The sequence below is a fragment of the Carcharhinus amblyrhynchos genome, chromosome 11, assembly GCF_965287045.1.
Source record: "Carcharhinus amblyrhynchos chromosome 11, sCarAmb.v2.hapA, whole genome shotgun sequence".
In the NCBI taxonomy this organism is placed as follows: domain Eukaryota; kingdom Metazoa; phylum Chordata; class Chondrichthyes; order Carcharhiniformes; family Carcharhinidae; genus Carcharhinus; species Carcharhinus amblyrhynchos.
Window position 1 is genome coordinate 88380756 of NC_137334.1, and position 19911 is coordinate 88400666.

At 44.0% G+C, this 19911-nt stretch overlaps 1 protein-coding gene across 1 annotated transcript in view; it reads left to right on the forward strand.

The window, feature by feature from the left end:
• The window catches only part of pdia5 (protein disulfide isomerase family A, member 5), a 136966-nt gene extending 123887 nt beyond the window's left edge, over positions 1-13079 (forward strand). The window contains exons 16-17 of the mRNA XM_080199513.1: positions 2525-2659; positions 12646-13079. Of these exons, the coding sequence (XP_080055639.1) occupies positions 2525-2659; positions 12646-12726 (216 nt within the window). The 3' untranslated portion in view covers positions 12727-13079. The remainder of the gene's footprint in view (positions 1-2524; positions 2660-12645) is intronic.
• The last annotated feature ends 6832 nt before the right edge of the window (positions 13080-19911 follow it).

Here is a 19911-nt window from a genome sequence, read left to right on the forward strand (position 1 = left end):
GCACTTAACAATATATCGTTATGATCAAATGTCATGCATACGTGGACTTATAATCGTGATAGCAGCATGATTAGAATAATTACAAGGTTTATTGGAATTCTCATAGTTGGCAGGTCAAAGGGTGAACTTTCTCCCTTTGTTTTGTCACGGGATCTTTATCAACGTGCAGAGAGTTGCATACACTTGCACGTGCATCGTCATTGTTGCGCAACATTAACAACTTGCATTCCAAACCATTTGCTCTCACTCTCTCTCGGCAGCCTCTTGCAGTGAGTCTCCTTCCTGTTTTCATGGCCTGTGGAGAAAGAGGGGGGGGGAAGAAATGTAAAACACAAAGTGAAGCACCAGTTTATTTTGCCTTCTGTTTCTTAAACGTACGCCATCACTTTCCTTTCAGTACCTGTTCTGGGTGACAGCACATGTGCTGGATATAGGTGCTGTGTCATCTCTAAGAAATAACTGAGGGGATCGACATGGTGGATGTAGAGAAAATGTTTTCAGTTGTGAGGCAGGTCAAAAGCCTACTACTACATGCATCTTGGAAGGTGGAGATTGGTATGGTGTTGGTCAGTTGAGTCAAATGGCCTGTTCTTCTGCTGTAAATTCAACGTAATTTTATATGAAAAGGGAAAAATAGCTCTCGAGCTCGGTGCAAGTCCATTCTGTTGAGCACCTGAACAGGAATATTGCAGGAGGAGGTGGCACAGTGGTTAGCGTTGCTCCCTCTCAGCGCCAGGGACCCAGGTTCGATTACCGGCTTGGGTCACCGTCTGTACGGAGTCTGCACGTTCTCCCTGTGTCTGCGTGGGTTTCTTCCGGGTGCTCCGATTTCTTCCCACCATCCAAAAGGCATGCTGGTTAGGTGCATTGGCCCAGTTAAATTCTCCCTCGGTGTACCTGAACAGTTGCTGGAGTGTGGCAACTAGAGGATTTTCACAGTAACATCATTGCAGTGTTATGTAAGCTTACTTGTGACACTAATAAATAAACTTTAAACCTTGAGCTTTTACTTTTCATTTTGTCCAAACTGAGACTGTTGGTCACATGTGGTACAGTGGGAATAGCCTCCTCCGTTGGGCTCCTTAAGAAGGCTGAAGCAGCCAACAATCCCACTTTTGGAGATTATCCATTGAAATCTGGGAATCTGATGACAGAATCAGGGTGGATTCCCCTGTTCTCCCTAATAGCCTGTCCTGGTTACCTATTAATACTTCCGCACAAACAACTGCATCTAGCTGCTTTGGGTCCAGCTGGAATTGCTGCTTTTCATAAGCAAGAAAAGGAAATTTATTTTATTCTGTCACAGGGTGTGGGCCTCACTGGCTGAGCCAGCATTTGTTGCCCATCCCTAATTGCCCTTGAGGGGACATTTAAGAATCAACTACATTGCTGTAGGTCTGGAGTCACATGTAGGCTAGACCAGATAAGGATGGAAGCTCCCTTCCCTAAATGACATTAGTGAACCAGATGGGTTTTTACAACAATAGACAATGGTTTCATGGTCATCCGTAGGTTTTTCATTCCAGATTTTTATTGAATTCAAATTTCACCACCTGTCATGGCAGGATTTGAACCCGGGTCCCACCTCTCTATAAAGTATTTTTATAAATACTGCCATATTTTAGAGACTATTTCAGAAGTAGCTGTTTTCCTCTTGTCATCACTGCTGATAGTTGTCCTTTTCCTGCAATCTTTTGGCAGAAATTATGTATATGATATCGGACCCACATTCTCATGGACTCTTTCAGATAGTTCCTGTCTCAGGCCACTAGATACATAGAGCCAGATATCTGCCAGGATGCAAGAACCACTGCCATACAGAATCAGCATTAACATCTACTTCAGATTTGCGTGCCATATAATTACACTGCACTTGCCTTACAGTCGGCCTTGGGAGGCACTGTAATCAAAGTCTTTATAATGTGAACAGCTTTATCAACTAAACGCAGAGAGAGTGCTTACACTTGAGGAAGAGCAACATTAGAGGTTGTCAATCTAGGATAGCCAAAAGAAATGAAAGCAAGAAAGGTGGACTGCAGCGATTCAAGAAGGCAGCTCACCATCACCTTCTCAAGGGCAACTAGGGACAGGTGATAAATGCTGGCCAGCCAATGATACCCATGTCTGATAAATGAATAAAAAGTTTAGACAAAACGTTCTTCCCCAGGGAATGGTGAGATTTGGAATTCGCTGCTCCAGGGATTAGTCAAAGTGAATAGCATCGATTCATTTAAAGGAAACTAACTAAACAGATAAGGGCGAAGAGATTTGACAACCATGCTGATAGATGAAGAATGATGGGAGGAAGCTTCCTCCTTTGTATGTTCTGTGTAGGGATCATGGCAGTGAGGTGTGTGCTAGGTCCCAGAGGTCACTTAATGATCCCAAAGAGCTTTGACCAGTAAAAGGTTTGTAATTCACCAATGCACCAGCTGACCCTGTCACTGTTTCTGTTCAGTCCAAAGCATGCACTCTGCTTTCATCTCTCTTGTGGTTTAGCTTGTTTTAATTTCATATCTTTCAGATTGCCTACGCTGCAGTGGATTGCACTAAAGGGCAGAATCACGAATTATGCAAACAGGAAGGTGTGGAGGGATACCCAATGATTAGCTACTACAATTACGGCAAATTTGTAGAGCGGTACAGCGGGGAGAGAGCGGTGAGTGCAACTTGAGGCTCAATTCTCATTGTCTTTTCCATGAGGAGGCACAGGTAATGGGGAGGTGTGCACAGGAGTCGGTGCTGAGGAATAGATATGAGGCAGCTCCAGGTTAACATACCTAGTGATTGGCACTGATTTATTTCATTTAAGAGTCATAGTGGTTTACAGCATGGAAACAGTCCCTTCGGCCCAACTTGTCCATGCCGCCCTTTTTTTAAAAACCCTAAGCTAATCCCAATTGCCTGCATTTGGCCCATATCCCTCCATACCCATCATACCCATGTAACTATCTAAATGCTTTTTAAAAGATAAAATTGTACCTGCCTCTACTGCTACCTCTGGCAGCTTGTTTCAGACACTCACCACCCTCTGGGTAAAAAAATTGCCCCTCTGGATACTTCTATATCTCTTCCCTTTCACCTTAAACCTATGCCCTCTAGTTTTAGACTCCGCTACCTTTGGAAAAAGGTATTGACTATCTACCTTGTCTATGCCCCTCATTATTTTACAGACCTCTATATGGTCACCCCTCAGCCTCCTACGCTCCAGAGAAAAAAGTCCCAGTCTATTCAGCCTCTCCTTATAACTCAATCCATCAAATCCCGGTAGCATCCTAGTAAATCTTTTCTGCACTCTTTCTAGTTTAATAATATCCTTTCTATACTAGTGACCAGAATTGCACACAGTATTCCAAGTGTGGCCTTACCAATGTCTTGTACACCTTCAACAAGACATCCCAACTCCTGTATTCAATGTTCTGACCAATGAAACCAAACATGCCGAATGCCTTCTTCACCACTCTGTCCATCTGTGACTCCACTTTCAAGGAGCTATGAACATGTACCTCTCGATCTCTTTGTTCTGTAACTCTCCCCAGTGCCCTACCATTAGCTGAGTAAGTCCTGCCGTGGTTCAATCTACCAAAATGCATCACCTTGCATATGTCTAAATTAAACTCCATCTACCGTTCATCAGCTCACTGGCCCAATTTGTCAAAAATTGATTTATTATTGATTTATTATTAATTTGATCTAGTATTGTCACATTGGGATACAGTGAAAAGCATTGTTTCTTGCGCGCTTTACAACCAAAGCACACCATTCAAAGAGGAGAGTGCAGAATATACTGTTACAATCATAGCTAGGGTGTAGAGAAAGATTAACTAATGCAAGGTAAGTCCATTCAAAAGTCTGACAGTAGCAGGAAAGAAGCTGTCCTCCAGTCGGCTGGTACTTGACCTCAGACTTTTTATCTTTTTCATGACAGAGGAAGATGGAAGAGAGAATGTCTGGGGTGCGTGGAGGTGCTTAATTATGCTGGCTGCTTTTCCAAGGCAGTAGGAAGTGTAGGCAGAGTCAATGGATGGGAAGCTGGTTTGCGTGATGTATTGGGCCACATTCACAACCCTTTGTAGCTTCTTGCAGTCTTGGGCAGAGCAGGAGCCATACCAAACTGTAAAACAACCAGAAAAAATGCTTTCTTTAGTGCATCTGTAAAAGTTAATGAGAGTCGTAACTGACGTACCAAATTTCCTTTTCCTTTGTAGAAGTTTTAACGGCCTCGATCTCACAATCAGATTGACTGGATAGTCTAATAAAACCTGGAGGGGCTAAACTAGGTGTGGGGGCAACAGTGCTTCCCTTTTGACTCCCAATCTGTGCACTGAGGTATCGGCAGTGGCTCAGTGCACCCTGTTCTGGGTCAGAAGGATGTGGAATCGACCCTCACTCAGGGCACATGAGCAGAAAATCTGTGCAGTACTGAGGGAACGCTGCACTGTCAGAAGTGCTGATTTTTGAATAAGTCCTTAAATAGAGTCTCTGTCTACTATTCAGTGGATGCAAGAGATCATTGGACCCCTACGGTGCAGAAGAAGGCCATTCAACGCATTGAGTTGACACTGACTCTTCGACAGAGCATCGTATCTAGGCCCTATTCCCGTAACCCACGTATTTATCCTTTTAATCCCCCTAACCTACACACCTTGGGACACCAAGGGATTATTTAGTGTGGCCAATCCACCTAACTTGTACACTGTGGGAGGAAACCGGAGCACCCGGAGGAAACCCACACAGCCACGGGAAAAACGTGCAAACTCCACACAGTGACCTGGGGCTGGAATGGAATCCAGGCCCCTGGCACTGAGAGACAGCAGCGCTAACCGCTGTGATATCGCGACGCTGTGCTGATCCCACGGCACTGTACGGGAGAATGGAGAGGCACTTGCTGATGAAAGTTCACAGGACTGAAGGGTTAACCCAGGTTCTGTCTCCATGGGCTTGCTGCGTATTTCCAGCATTTTATGTTTTTGTTTTGAATTCTCCCTGGTGTCCTGGCCAATATTTGTTTCTCAACCAACCCCACTATAGCAGAGACTATCTGGTCATCTACCTCTGCTGATCACGGGACATTGATGTGCACAAATTGGCAGCTTCAATTTCTCCTCTTCGAAAGCACTTCCGATGGCTGTAAAGCGCTGTGGGACATCCTGAGGTTAGAGTCATAGAATCATTGAGATTTACAGCATGGAAACAGGCCCTTCGGCCCAACTTGCCCATGCCACCTTTTTTTTAAAACCCATAAACTAATCCCAATTGCCCACCTTTGGCCCATATCCCTCTATACCCATCATACGATGTAACTATCTGAGTGCTTTTTAAAAGATAAAATTGTTCTCGCCTCTACTACCACCTCTGGCAGCTTGTTCCAGACACTCACCACCCTCTGTGTGAAAAAAATTGCCCCTCTGGACCCTTTTGTATCTCTCCCCTCTCACCTTAGACATATGCCGTCTAGTTTTAGACTCCCCTATCTGTGGGAAAAGATACTGACTATCTACCTTGTCTATGCCCCTCATTATTTTATAGATCTCTATAAGGTCACTTATAGAGGTCACAATTAAGGTTGTACAAGTCTTTCTTATAAGTGAGTGGTCCCAGCATGAGAACCAGCGGGGAACATTCAAGTAGCTTTGCTAGGCCGCATGGTTTTAGCTCAGTAGGTCCATTGCATCCCCAAGTGTGCACAATTAAGGCCAAGCTGCATTTCGTAAGTGCAGTGCATCCCTGGGGGGGGGGAGAAGAGATCGGGAAAAAAAATAAGATCTACCTATGGAGCACTCACACTAGGTTTGGGTTGAGAGATTTGAAGTATGGCACTTACGGTTCAGAGAACTCAGCCTGACGACTAAACAAAAGAAAAAAATCTTAATTGGGAGCTCAAAAGAGCAATTTTCGGGACAGTAAATTGCCAAAGACTTCAAGAGACAAGTGACCTTCACGCAGGCAGTTTAGTCTACCCACAGAAATTACATTTTCAAATAACTTCAGTCATTCAGAGACACAGGTTTTTCATCATATAGAATATTTTTTATAACATATGTGCCAAGTTTCCTCATCCAAACATTCCAAAGAGCTTCACTGAATGAATTATTTTTGAAAGTAAAAATAATGATTTGTTTTTGGTATTGAAAGGTTTGGGGGGTGGGGAGGATAGTTTGAAAAATGAAATTAGATTCTGAGAGTATAAGTATAATCTGTGAAAAGCTCCCTCTTCCTTTCCCCGTTGTCCATTTTGCTCCCTTTTCTAGAGCGCATGGAACTTTGTGGTGGGTTTTTGTTTGCGTTTGATTTTCTCGATGCCCCACTTTACTTAATCGAAAGAACTGAATGTGGGCTTTGCTAACAACTCAGCAATCATTGAAATGCCACTACTGGGAGCAGCTTTATATTCCAGGTTTATTAAAGTCCTCGGTGGGATTTGAACCCGTGTCCCGCCCGAGAATTCGCCTCGGTCTCTGGCTTACTGATCCAGTGACATTTCCAAAACGCCATGATCTCTCCACGATACTTCACATTTGCTTCACGTTTACTCCGCCAAATTAGGAGTCATAGAGAGAAATAATCCAAGTTTGCGCAGAAAAGGTTGTTTTATGATGTGTATTAAAGAGAGGGTTGGGGTGGGGGAAAGGTTTAGGGAGGGCACCCCAGAGTTTGGACAGCTGAAGACATAGCTTCTTATGAGGAGGCAAAAGAAGCCAGGGATTACATAAGAACATAAGAAATAGGAGCAGGAGTAGGCCATCTAGCCCTTCGAGCCTGCCCCGCCATTCAATAAGATCATGGCTGATCTGTTGTGGCTCAGTTCCACTTTCCCGCCCTCTCCCCATAACCCTTAATCCCCTCGCTTATCAAGAACCCATCAACCCGCTTCTTAAAAATATTTAGCGAGGCAGCCTCCACCACTTCAACGGGCAGAGAATTCCAGAGATTCACCACCCTTTGAGTGAAGAAGTTCCTCCTCAACTCCGTTCTAAACCGCCTCCCCTTTATCTTGAGGCTGTGCCCCCTAGTCCTACTGTCTTTTTTGAGCGGGAAGAGTCTCTCCACCTCTATCCTATCCATCCCATTCATCATCTTATACGTCTCAATGAGATCTCCCCTCATTCTTCTAAACTCTAACGAGTACAAGCCTAGTTTATTCAGCCTCTCCTCATAGCTCAATCCCCTCAACTCCGGTATCAGCCTAGTAAACCTCCTCTGCACTCCCTCCAGGGCCAAAATATCCTTGCGCAGGTGCGGCGCCCAAAACTGCACACAATTGGAGGAACGCAGGGATCGCTCAGATTTGTAGGATTGTAAGAGGTTATGGAGTCAGAAGGGTTAAAAGAAAAACATCAAACACTAGGCTGGGGATTTTGAACAAAAGCAAAAATCCTAGAAAATCTCAGCAGGTCTGACAGCCTCTGTGGAGAGAGAACAGAGCTGTCAAAAATTGGTGCTGCCAAACCTGCTGAGATCCTCCAGCATTTTCTGTTTTACTTTCAGACTCCAGTATCCAGCAATGGTTTGCTTTTATTTGCTGAACATTTTAATTTAAATTTGTCTGCTGGCACAGCGTCATTTGGATGGGTTCAGCTTTCTAGAGGGTGGAAGATGGACAGGCAAACATTGAGTCTGAAGTTAACAAAGTTAAGTTAACAAAAGCACAATCTACGGCTTCGACAGCAGATGGACCTGGGTCAATAATGGGCAAATACAATATTATGGAGCTGCAAATATGGGTGGCTTTTGACAGAGAGGAGGATTAAATGATTACTCTGTGTTAAATGATTACTCCCTGTGTGGAGCAGCACAGAGGTTAGCACTGCTGCTTCACAAGGCCAGGACTCTCACCAATTTCTCTCTCAATGTCAACAAAACAAAGGAGATTGTCATCGACTTCAGGAAGCCTAAAGGAGAACATGCTCCTGTCCACATTAACAGGGACAAAGTAGAAAGGGCCAAGAGCTTTCAAGTTTTTAGGTGTCCAGATCACCAACAATCTATCCTGGTCCCCCCATGCCAACACTGTAGTTAAGAAAGCCCACCAACATCTCTACTTTCTCAGAAGACTAAGGAAATTTAGCATGTCAGCTATGACTCTCACCAACTTTTATAGATGCACCATACAAAGCATTCTTTCTGATTGTATCACAGTTTGGTATGTCTTCTGCTCTGCCCAACACCACAAGAAATTACAAAAGGTCATGAATGTAGCCCAATCCAATACCAAACCAGCCTCCCATCCATTGACTGTGTCTGCACTTCCCGCTGCCTCGGCAAAGCAGCCAGCATAATTAAGGACCCCAAGCACCCCGGACATTCTCTCTTCCACCTTCCGTTGGGAAAAAGATACAAAAGTCTGAGATCACGTACCAACCGACTGAAGAATAGTTTCTTCCCTGCTGCTGTCAGACTTTTGAATGGACTTACCTTGCACTAAATTGATCTTCCTCTACACTCTAGCTATGACTGTTAACACTACATTCTGCACTCTCTCATTTCCTTCTCTATGAACGGTATGTTTTGTTTGCATAGCACGCAAGAAACAATACTTTTCACTATGTTAATACATCTGACAATAATAAATAAAATCAAATCAAACCTGGGTTCAATTCCCCGCTTGGGGGTGACTGTGTGGAGTTTGCATGTTCTCCCCATGTCTGCATGGGTTTCATCTGGGTGCTCCGGTTTCCTCCCATAGTCTGAAACTCGTGCTGGTTAGGTGCATTGGCCATGCTAAATTCTCCCTCAGTGAACCGAAACAGTAAGAAATCTCTCAATACCAGGTTAAAGTCCAAGAGGTTATATGGTATCATGAGCACTGCTCCTTCATCAGGTGAGTGTACCTAAACAGGTGCTGGAGTGTGGTGACGAGGGGAAGTTCACAGTAACTTCATGCAAACAGTGGCACTTGGAAAAATAGGATCGTCAAATGTTATTGCAGAAACTAGAGCCATTCAGCTCATTCATAGAAGCATAGAATCCCTACAGAGCAGAGGGAAGCCATAGGGTCCATCAAGCCTGCACTCACCACAATCCCACCCAGGCCTTGTCCCGTAACCCCACATATTTACCCTACTAATCCCCCTGACATTCCCCTGACACTGAGGAACAATTTAGTGCGGCCAATCAACCTAACCCACACATTTTTGAACTGTGGACAGTGGGAGGAAACCAGAGCACCCAGAGGAAACCCACACAGACATGGGGAGAATGTGCAAGCTCCACACAGACAGTCACCCAAGCCGGGAATCGAACCCAGCGCTATGAGGCAGCAGTGCTAACCACCGTGCCGCCCCACAATTGCATCTCTGCCAGTACCCTGAGAAAGTTCTCTAGTTCAAGTCCCTTTTGTTTAAGGAAAAAAAACAAACATAAATTCACATTTTTAGAAAGGATGTAGAAATGTCGGCGTTGGACTGGGGTGAGGACAGTAATAAGTCTCACAACACCAGGTTTATTTGGAATCACGAGCTTTCAGAGCACTCCTCCTTCATCAAGTGAGTCCTGGAACTGCATCTGATGAAGGAGCAGTGTTCCAAAAGCCTGTGGTACCCAATAAACCTGTTGGACTTTAACCTGGTGTTGTGAGACGTTTTTCGAAAGGTTATTATAGATTCTGGTTCCACCATTGCTCTGGTACAGCACTCCATCTCCATGCAACCCTTCAGGTTTAGAATAGATCTCTCCTTTTGGTAATGATCTTAATCTCTAGCCGATGGAAATAGATCTCTCCAATTTAACTCATTAAAATCCATCATGATTTTGAACACCTCCAGCTAATATCCTCTAACCTTCAAATAAAAGCAAAATAGTGTGGATTCTACAAATCAGAAATCAAAACAAAAAATGCTGGGTAAACTCAGCAAGTCTGACAGCCTCTGTGAAGAGAGAAACAGCATTAACGTCTGAAGTCTGTATAACTCTTCTGCAGAACTTCTATTTTGTTCCTTCTAACCTTTCACTTTTATTGTGAAAAGCTTTAATTTAGCCATTCATTAGAATTGTAGAATTGCTACAGTGCAGAAGAGACCATTTGGCCCTTTGAGTGTGCACTGACTCTATTACCCGGGTCCTATCCCTGTAACCTCAGTATGAAGTCTCACAACACCAGGTTAAACCTGATGAAGGAGTAGCGCTTCGAAAGCTCATAGCGTCATGGAGGTTTATAACATGGAAACCGGCCCTTTGGCCCAAATTGTCCATGCCGCCTTTTTAAAACCCCAAAACCAGTCCCAATTACCCGTATTTGGCCCATATCCTTCTTAACCCATCTGACCCATGTAACTATCGTGGTTTATATGGTAGCTCCTGCTACTATGTAAAGCTATTGGACTTTAACATGGTGTTGTGAGACTTCTTACTGTGCCCACCTCAATCCAAAGCCAGCATCTCCACATCATGGTCTGTACCTCCACACATTTACCATGGCTAATTTCCCCCAACCTGCACATCTTTACAGTGTGGGAGGAAACCAGAGCGCTCGGAAAAAACCCATGCAGACACGAGGGAAACGTGCAAACTCCAATCGAGGCAGCCGTACTAACCACTGTACCACCATGATGCTCCTAATTCCTCACAAACAGATCCTCATTTTTGACGTAGATGATTTGTACCCTCCTGTAATAAATCCACGGAGGCGAAAGTCCCATCACCATAAGTTCCTTTTTTCACAAGGCATACTATATAACAGAGTGCTCCCTGCTTCAGCAGGCAGAGATACTGACACACCTGCTTTAAATACGAACATGAGGATGGCCCCCTGATTGGGCCATCAATTAGGAGTCAATCAGGTACATCTTTTGATGAAGGCTTACATTAACACTGCAATTAAGTTACTGTGAAATTCCCCTAATCGCCTCAGTCAGGCGCCTGTTCGGGTCAATGCACCTAACCAGCACGTCTTTCAGAATGTGGGAGGAAACCGGATCACCCAGAGGAAACCCATGCAGACATGGGGAGAACGTGCAAACTCCACACAGTGACCCAAGCCCAGAATCGAACCCGGGTCTGTGGTGCTCTGAAGCAGCAGTCTAACCACTGTGCTACCGTGCCGCCTAGGATTCAATCAGAGACTTCATAGTCTAGCAGGCCAACCTCATTTGCCTGACTGAAGTCATCACACCTCCTATCTTGAGGTAAGGAGAGAGTGATTACTATCACTGGTCATTGAATATATTCATGACTGAGTTTGGCAGATTTTTAATCTGCAAGGAAGTCCAGGGTTGTTGGGGGCAGGTGAAAAAATAGAGTTAGATCAACCATGATCTTAACAGTAAGAAGTCTCACAACACTAGGTTAAAGTCCACCAGGTTTATTTGGAATCACGAGTTTTCAGAGCGCTGATGAAAGACCAGCGCTCTGAAAGCTCGTGATTCCAAATAAACCTGTTGGACTTTGACCTGGTGTTGTGAGACTTTTTACTATGTCCACCCCAGTCCAATACCAGCATCTCCACCTCATGATCTTAACAAATGGTGGAATGGATGCAAGGGGCCACGTGGCCTACTGTTCGTGTTCCTGATGTTTTTATGAGTTTGTCACTCAGCACTAAGAGGGAGCAGAGGTGAAAAGGTTGAGAAAATTTAGCACAAATCCTTGCCTGGAATCGTTGCAGAATGAGGAGATCTCATGCTGGCGTGATTATTATGAGTGAATGTTTTGGAGAAAGTATTCCAACGACTTGAATCACAGGCTTTGCGATTAATTTTAAAGAAAACAATGGACTTGATGATGCAATGGGTTTGGCATTCTGGGCATCGTTCCAGACTATTCTGCTGGCTGTAAGATTCACATGTGCAATATGCTCGGGCAGTCTCTATCCAGTTCCGAGCAGACAACTACAGAATAATACTGCCTCTGCTTCACCATCAATTAATCTCACTCAGCTATCTTAGTCAGAGAAGCCATGGAGTGGGAAATGGACAAAGGCACTGGTCAAGTCTCCCTCCCAAGACTACCCCCAAGACAAATTGCTGAAGCAGATGAGACTGGGCTCTACCCTGCTGCTAACCACTCTATATTTTGTCTGAATGCTTTGATACTGGCACAAGGCAAGCGCGATTCATTCCTCACCCCATAACACTGTTCCCTTCGACAAACACAACTTCCTCACAGAGACCATGAAGCCTTGATGCCAGTGTTGGACTGGGGTGGACACAGTAAGACGTCTCACAGCACCAGGTTAAAGTCCAACAGGGTTCATTTAGAATCACGAGCTTTCAGAGCGCTCTCCTTCACCAGGTAAATGGCGTGGTGACTCTCCAGTCGCCTAATGAAGGAGCAGCACTCCGAAAGCTGGTGATTCCAAATGAACTCTGTTGGACTTTAACCTGGTGTTGTGAGTGAGATTTCTTACAAAGACCAGGATGATATGCTTCACATAGCTGAGGGTAATGATGCATCTCTGCGATCTGGTAAAAGTCCCTCTGAGCTTTAGAGTTGTGCGTGCTCCCGTCGGCTGGCCTCTGGAATCTCAAGGCAATGTGTTTGAACCTTTCCAACGGGACTTGCAAGTTTCCTGCCCAAACACTACCTGTCATTCCTTTGGCCGGGGTGGGGGGGTGGGGGGAGCGGTGTTATCACTGCCAGGGTAAAGGCTTAACTGAGTTACAAAAACATTAACTGGTTTTGAGTGTGTGTTTTTATTTGTTTCCTTAGGAAGCTGCTTTTGTTAACTACATCAGAGGGATGAGGGGGCAAGACCATGAGAAAATTGCAAAGAGGAAAGAGGAGTTGTAACGTTGCGTACCTCAAGCTTGCCACTGCACTGTGAAAGGGCCCTATTTCCATCACTACTGTACTGACACATCACACTTTCTTAGACTGAGAGCTTTGGGGTTTTTATTTTAAATGAAGAGTGCCCAGTTATTAAAGAAAAATGTTGTCATAAGTGGACCACTTGCAGTTTCTTTTTAAAAGGATCGCACTCTATCACGAGAAGAATGCAACTAGAGTTTTGGTGCCACCTTCCCTACTGTTGTGTCCAAGTGCAATGCTTGTAACTGGTGACCGACTGATACAAACGCATCCCAGTGCCAGTGTTGTCAGTACCCCCACTGATCGCAATATTCCAGTTTCGGATTACTTTTTAAAGTAGGGGTTCAATAAATGCAGGATCAAAGCCATTCCTTCAAAGATTTTGGAAGACAAAGTGTGACTATGTGCCGAATTTGGAGCAAGGCTTAAAGCATCCGCCTTATTAGCTGCGCAAGAATAGACCAACCTTATACCGGACCCTATCCAGCCAAGAAGCATTTCAACTGGACTTCATCGTCAATCTCTAGCTCGTGTCCTATGCAAATATTTTGTAGTTGATTTTCTATATTAAGGTCCATAAATTTGGCTGAGATTGCCTAATGTTGCCAGGTTTTTTTTTTGGGGGGGGGTGGGGGGCTGGGAGTCTGGGGAGGGGGGGGTGGTGTGGAGGTGATTTTGGGGTTAAAATGTAGGAGGGGTAGGAACCAGTTAATAGTTTTAATCAAATTAATTGCTCAGGGATGGCATGAGGAAGTTCCAAAAAAAACAGCACGTCAAAAACGTAATTATTTTTGAATTCTGAGATTATTTAGGGTGCTTCAGAATACTTGCAGCTAAATGAAGCAGATAGAAGATTAGAGAAAATTGAAATGATCATGGGTATAATTTTATTGCCTTCGCGTATTGGTCCAGTAATGACTGGTTATTTTTGGATTGCATGTTGAATATGAATATGGAAGATGATCTTACCAGAAAAATCAAATAAAGTGTTCTTGTGTTTTACTTACCCTGGTTTTTTTATACTCCGCTGCTGTCCAAGGTTCCATGGATATATCTGAGAAGGGGAAATTTTCCTAAACTTTATTTAGGAGTGTAACAATAGACTTACATTAACACTGCAATGAAGTTACTAGGGAAAATCCCCTAGTCGCCACACTCTGGACCCTGTTCGGATGCACTCAGGGAGAATTTTAGCATGGCCAATGCACCTAATCCATCTTTTGAACCGTGGGAGGAAACCAGAGCATCTGGAGGAAATTCACGCAGACGCAGGGGGAATGTGCAGTCTCCATGCAGATAGTCACCCAATGTGGGAATCGAACCCGGATCCCTGGCACTGTGAAGCAGCAGTGCTGGCTGCCATGCCACCATGCCAGCCCATATTATGGTCCCATTGTAAAAATGTAAGGAACTTTCAATACAAGGGTACATTGGATTAAGCTATCAGAGGCATCAACAGGAGTCCTTCCAAAGTTGTCATCAACATCCCCGCTTAGTGTGCACTGTTGGAGCCACCCACTCCTTGGGCAAGACCCCAGCTTTGGTCCATTTGAGCAAAAGTTGGTTTTGTCAAGTTTTGTTCCTGGTAGAGTAGAATCATGCAGCACAAAGGCCATTAATGTTTGGAGGAGGGGAGAAAGCAGGGAATTTATGCTGTAACAAAACATAGCCCTGGTTAGGCTGCAACTAGAGAATTGTGGCATGTTTCTGTCACTGCACCAAGAAGGATGTGAGGGTCCTTGAGAGGGTACACAGAAGATTTACCAGAATGGTTACAGTGGTGAGGTTTTTTAGCTACAAGGTTAAGTTGGAGAAGCTAGGGTTACTTTCCTTGTGACAAAGGAGATTGAGGAGAAACTTGATAAAGTTATACAAGATTATGACAGGTTTAGATATCATAGGCAAAGGAAAGCTGTTCCCATTAGCTGATGATATATGGATTAGGGGACTCTGGTTTAAGGATGGAGGGGGATGTGAGAAAGAATGTTTTAATGCTGAAATGGAACTTCATGGCTATAGTAGAAACAACGATGATGTGAGTTCAAAAGATGGGCATTTGAGGGATATCGACTTGTTGGGCTAGTGAAAGTGAAGGGATGGGACTGATTGGACTGCTCTCCTCAGAACCGGGTGGACTTGATGGGCCAAGTGACGGCTGCCTTTACCTAATGACATTATCATAGAATACTACAATGCAGATGGAGTCCATTTGGCCCATCGAATGCACCGACCGCACTCCCACCCAGGCCCTATCCCCATAACCCGATGCATTTATCATAGCTAAAATCCCTCTTGACACTAAGGGACAATTTAGCATAGCCAATCCACCTAACCCGCACACCTTTGGACTGTGGGATGAAACAGAGCACCCAGAGGAAACCCATGCAGACACGGGGAGAATGTGCAAACTCCACATAGACAGGGAATCAAACCCGTGTCCCTGGTTCTGTGAGGCAGCAATGCTAACCACTGTGCCACATTGGCCATGACTCACTTATGATACAGCAAGTCCTACCTTGGTCCCCTGTGCATGTTCCAATCTTTTTGCTTTCTTCAAAAGTATGATTTAAAAAACAGCTTATAACTTCCTGCTTTGCTGTTGGTGGGAATTCTTTCATGTGATTGGCCGCTCTGACATCAGTGCTGCTGGATGAGGGAAATTGCCTGGATTGAAATTAAAATTGGGGAAAGTGAAATGCACTCAATATAGCCCAGTAGATGCTTTCTTGGAAGTCACTCCCTACTGACCTGGGCCAAAATAGTTTTCAAGTTAGAGGACGTGGGACAAAAACAGATTTTCAGTGTCAAAAGTTTTTTGACATGGGATTGGGTGGAGTGGCTTTGCTTGGCGCCAAGGTTTCCCAGCTGTGGATTTTCTGGCAGGAGCATGGTTAATATCTGAACTGTATTCGGGGAGTGAAATGCACATTGCATCATTACTATGAGCAGGGACTAAATTTAATTCCTCAAATCGGGGTCGTGGGAGCTATTGCTGCAGAACTGAAGGCCAACAGCTGCCTGCGTCTCCTTTGTAATCATACCCTGTTTACAAATGCACTTTGAATTGAGCTGGTTTAAAATTGGTGCGTGTATAATTTTTGTCTTGCTAATTTATGTAGCATATTGAACCCATCTTACTCCTGAGGGAATACCATTATAGAATCTGACCCAAGAACGCATGAATCTTCAAGACATTTTAATAAGTATTGATTTTTTTATATATATAGGTTAAATGATAGATTACACTTTTGCGAGCTTTTTAACCAAAGGTCTAACTTACAAAATACCCCAAGGTTCAAAATAAAATTTGGTTTCAAAGTCACTTTCCTCGCCGTTACTGTGGTATTTCTTGTTTGTGTTGGTGAGCGTTAGAATCAAATCAATCACTGTGTCCTTAATTGCAAATCGTTGTGGGAATTGTAACCCTCTTGAGATATTTTACATGATTATACCACCCCCACCCACCCCCATTTTGCTGGCTACACCCCTCATCATTTTCTTCAGTTATCAGCAGAAGTTTTTCACAGAATTATATGGTGGAGAAAGAGGCCATTTGGCCCATTTTTCCTGTGCTGGCTCTTGTGAAAGAAGGATGCGTCTAGTCCCACTCATCCCACTTTTTCCTCCTCACAGCTCTGCAAAACTTTTCGCTCCAAATACATAAATCAAATTTCATTCTGAAAATTATTGTTGAAACTTGTTCCACCAGGCAGAACTTTAACTGTTTCAGTTCTAAAAGACAAGGGAGTGGGCAATTTACAAACTACTTCACCTTGTAGAAAATCATTAAGAATTAAGGGTTGGCTCTATTGTTTCTTAATTACCATGTATCTCAGCATCTCCACCTTGCAACATAATTCTGGGCATATGAATTAGGGGCAGGGGTAGGCCCCTCGGCTCCTTGAGGTGCCCCACTATTGAATAAGATCATGGCTGATCTGATTGTAACTTCCAGTCTACCCCGGATAACCCTTCACTCCTTTCTTTATCAGGAATTTATCTAACTCAACCTTAAAAACATACAAGACTCTGCTTCCACTGCTTTGTATAGGGTGGCACAGTGGTTAGCACTGCTGCCTTATAGCACCAGGGACCCAGATTCGATTCCTGTCTGTATGGAGTCCTCATGGGTTTCCTCCGGATGCTCTGGTTTCCCCCTACAGTCTGAAAGACACGCTGGTTAGGTGGATTGGCCATGCTAAATTCTTCCTCAGTGTAACCGAACAGGCACCAGAGTGTGGCGACTAGGGAACATTCATAGGAATCTCATTGCAGTATTAATGTAAGCCTACTTGTGTCATGAATAAATAAAGTTTTAAAAAATAGCACAGTGGTTAGCACTGCTGCCTCACAGTGCCAGGTTCAATTCCGACCTCAGGTCACTGTCTGTCTGGAGTTTGCACATTCTCCCTGTGTCTGCATTGGTTTCCTCCCACACTCCAAGGATGTGTGGGGTAGGTTGATTGGCTATGCTCAATTGACCTTAGCGTCAGGGGATTAACAGGGTAAATATGTGGGGTTATGGGAGTAGGGCCTATGGACCGAATGGCTCTTTCTGCACTGCAGAGATTCTATGATTCTAACTCCATGCAGAGAGTCACCCGAGGCCAGAATTGAACCCCAATCCCTGGTGCTGTGAGGCAGCAGTGTTAACCACTGTGCCGTTCACTGTTTGGCTGAAAAAGACACTGTGTGTCGGTAGCCAGAGGACACACATTTTAAATTATTCACAAAAACCCAGCAGGAGATGAAAATTTTGTTTACCCAGCGAGTTACAATCTGAAATGCACAGCCTGAAAGCATATTCAATAATAACTTTCAAAAGGAAATTGGATAAATAATTGAAAATAGGGAAAGGTTTGGCCGTGGGGCTAATTGGATAGTTCTTTCAAAGGGCCGGCACAGACATGATAGACTGAATGGCCTCTTCCTGTGTGAAATGTAAAGCAATAGTAAGAAAATTACTACATTTCTACATGACCTGCTAACTAGATACAAGCTCAACTGCTCATAGAGAAGGTAAATGGAATGTTAGCATTTACTTTAAAGGAAATAGCATATAAAAATAAAGAAGTTCTGTTAAAACTATACAAGGCACTAGTTAACTGGATATATTGTGAATAGTTTTGGTCCTCTTATCAAAGGAATGATATGCTTGAAGTTTATTTATTAGTCATACATAGGCTTACATTCGCACTGCCATGAAGTTACTCTGAAAATCCACCACACTCCGGTGCTTGTTCAGGTTCACTGAGAACTTGGCCTGGCCAATCCACCTAACCTGCACATTTTTGGACTGTGGGAGGAAACCAGAGCACCTGGAGGAAATCCCCTCAGACATGAAGAGAACATGCAAACTCCAGATAGATAGTGACCCATGCCAGGAGTGGAACCCAGATCCCTGGCGCTATGAGACAGCAGCTCTAACCGCCATGCCACCCCACGTCTCCCTGGTATTGGAGGCAGTCCAGAGAAGGTTCACTAGGTTGATCACGGGTATGGAGGGAATTTCTTATGAGGAGAGGTTGAACAGGTTGGGCCTGTACTCATTGGAGTTTAGAAGAATGAGAGGTAATCTTGTTGCGACATATAGGATTCTCATAGGGTTTAACAGGGTAAATGCTGAGAGATTGTTTCCCCTTGTGGGAGATTCTATAACCAGAGAGCATAATCTCAGAATAAGAGTCGCCCATTCAAGACAGAGATGAAGAGAAATTTCTTGAGGGTAGTGAATCTGTGGAATTCTTCACTGTTGAGGCTGGATCGTTAAGTATGTTCAAGACTGCAATAGACATTTTTAATCATTAAGGGAATTGAGGGTAATGGGGATAAGACAGGAAAGTGGGGTTGAAAATGATCAGATCAGTCATGATCCCATGGAATAGCAGATCCTTGAAAGTGGAGTCACAGGTGGACAGAGTGGTGAAGAAAGCTTTTGGCATGCTTGGTTTCATTGGTCAGAGCACTGAATACAAAAGTTGGGAGGAATTGTTGAAGTTGTACAAGACATTTGTAAGGCCATACTTGGAATACTGTATACAGTTCAGGTCCCTATTATAGAAAGGATATTATTAAACTAGAAAGAACGCAGAAAAGATTTACCAGGATGCTACTGGGACTTGACAGTTTAAGTTATGAGAGGCTGAATAGACTGGGACTGTTTTTTCCCTGGAGCGTAGGAGACTTAGGGGTGACCTTATAGAGGTCTATGAAATAATAAGGGGCATAGATCAGCTAGATAGTCAATATCTTTTCCCAAAGTTAGGGGAGTCTAAAACTAGGGGGCAGAGGTTTAAGGTGAGAGGGGAGAGATACAAAAGGGTTGAGAGGCGCAATTTTTTCACACAGAGGGTGGTGAGTGACTGGAACAAGCTGCCAGAGATAGTTGTTGAGGTGGGTACAATTTTATCTTTTAAAAAGCACTTAGTTACATGGATAAGATGGACATAGAGGGATATGGGCCAAACGCGGGCAATTGGGACTAACTTAGTGGTTAAAAAAGGGCAGCATGGACAAGTTGGGCCAAAGAGCCTGTTTCTGTGTTGTAAACCTCTATGACTCTAAGACGACCGGCCAAGAGCTGGAAAATGGGAATAAGCTGAATGGGTCGTTTTGTGGCTTGGTGCAGACAAGATAGGCCACATGGATTCCTTCCGTGCTGTAAATTAGTATGCTTTCCTTGAGGGAAGGACATCTTCCTTAACTGGTCAGGCCTGGTAAGAACCACAGCAATGTTTCAAGTATCTCTCAAGTGTCTGCCAAGGGCAACTGGGGATGGGCAAGAAATGAAAGTTTAAAGTTTATTTATTAGTGTCACGAGTAGGCTTACATTAACACTGCAATGAAGTTACTGTGAAAATCCCCCAGTCACCACACTCTGGCGCCTGTTCGGGTACACTGAGATTTGATTTGATTGGATTTATTATTGTCACATGTATTGTACACAGTAAGAAGTATTGTTTCTTGTGTGCTATACAAAGCATACCGTTCATAGAGAAGGAAAGGAGAGGATGCAGAATGTAGTATTTTAGTCATAGCTAGGGTGTAGAGAAAGACCAGCTTAGTATATGGTAGGTCCATCCAAATGTCTGATGGCAGCAGGGAAGAAGATGATCTTTAGTTGGTTGGTATATGAGCTCAGTCTTTCATATATTTTTCCTAACGAAA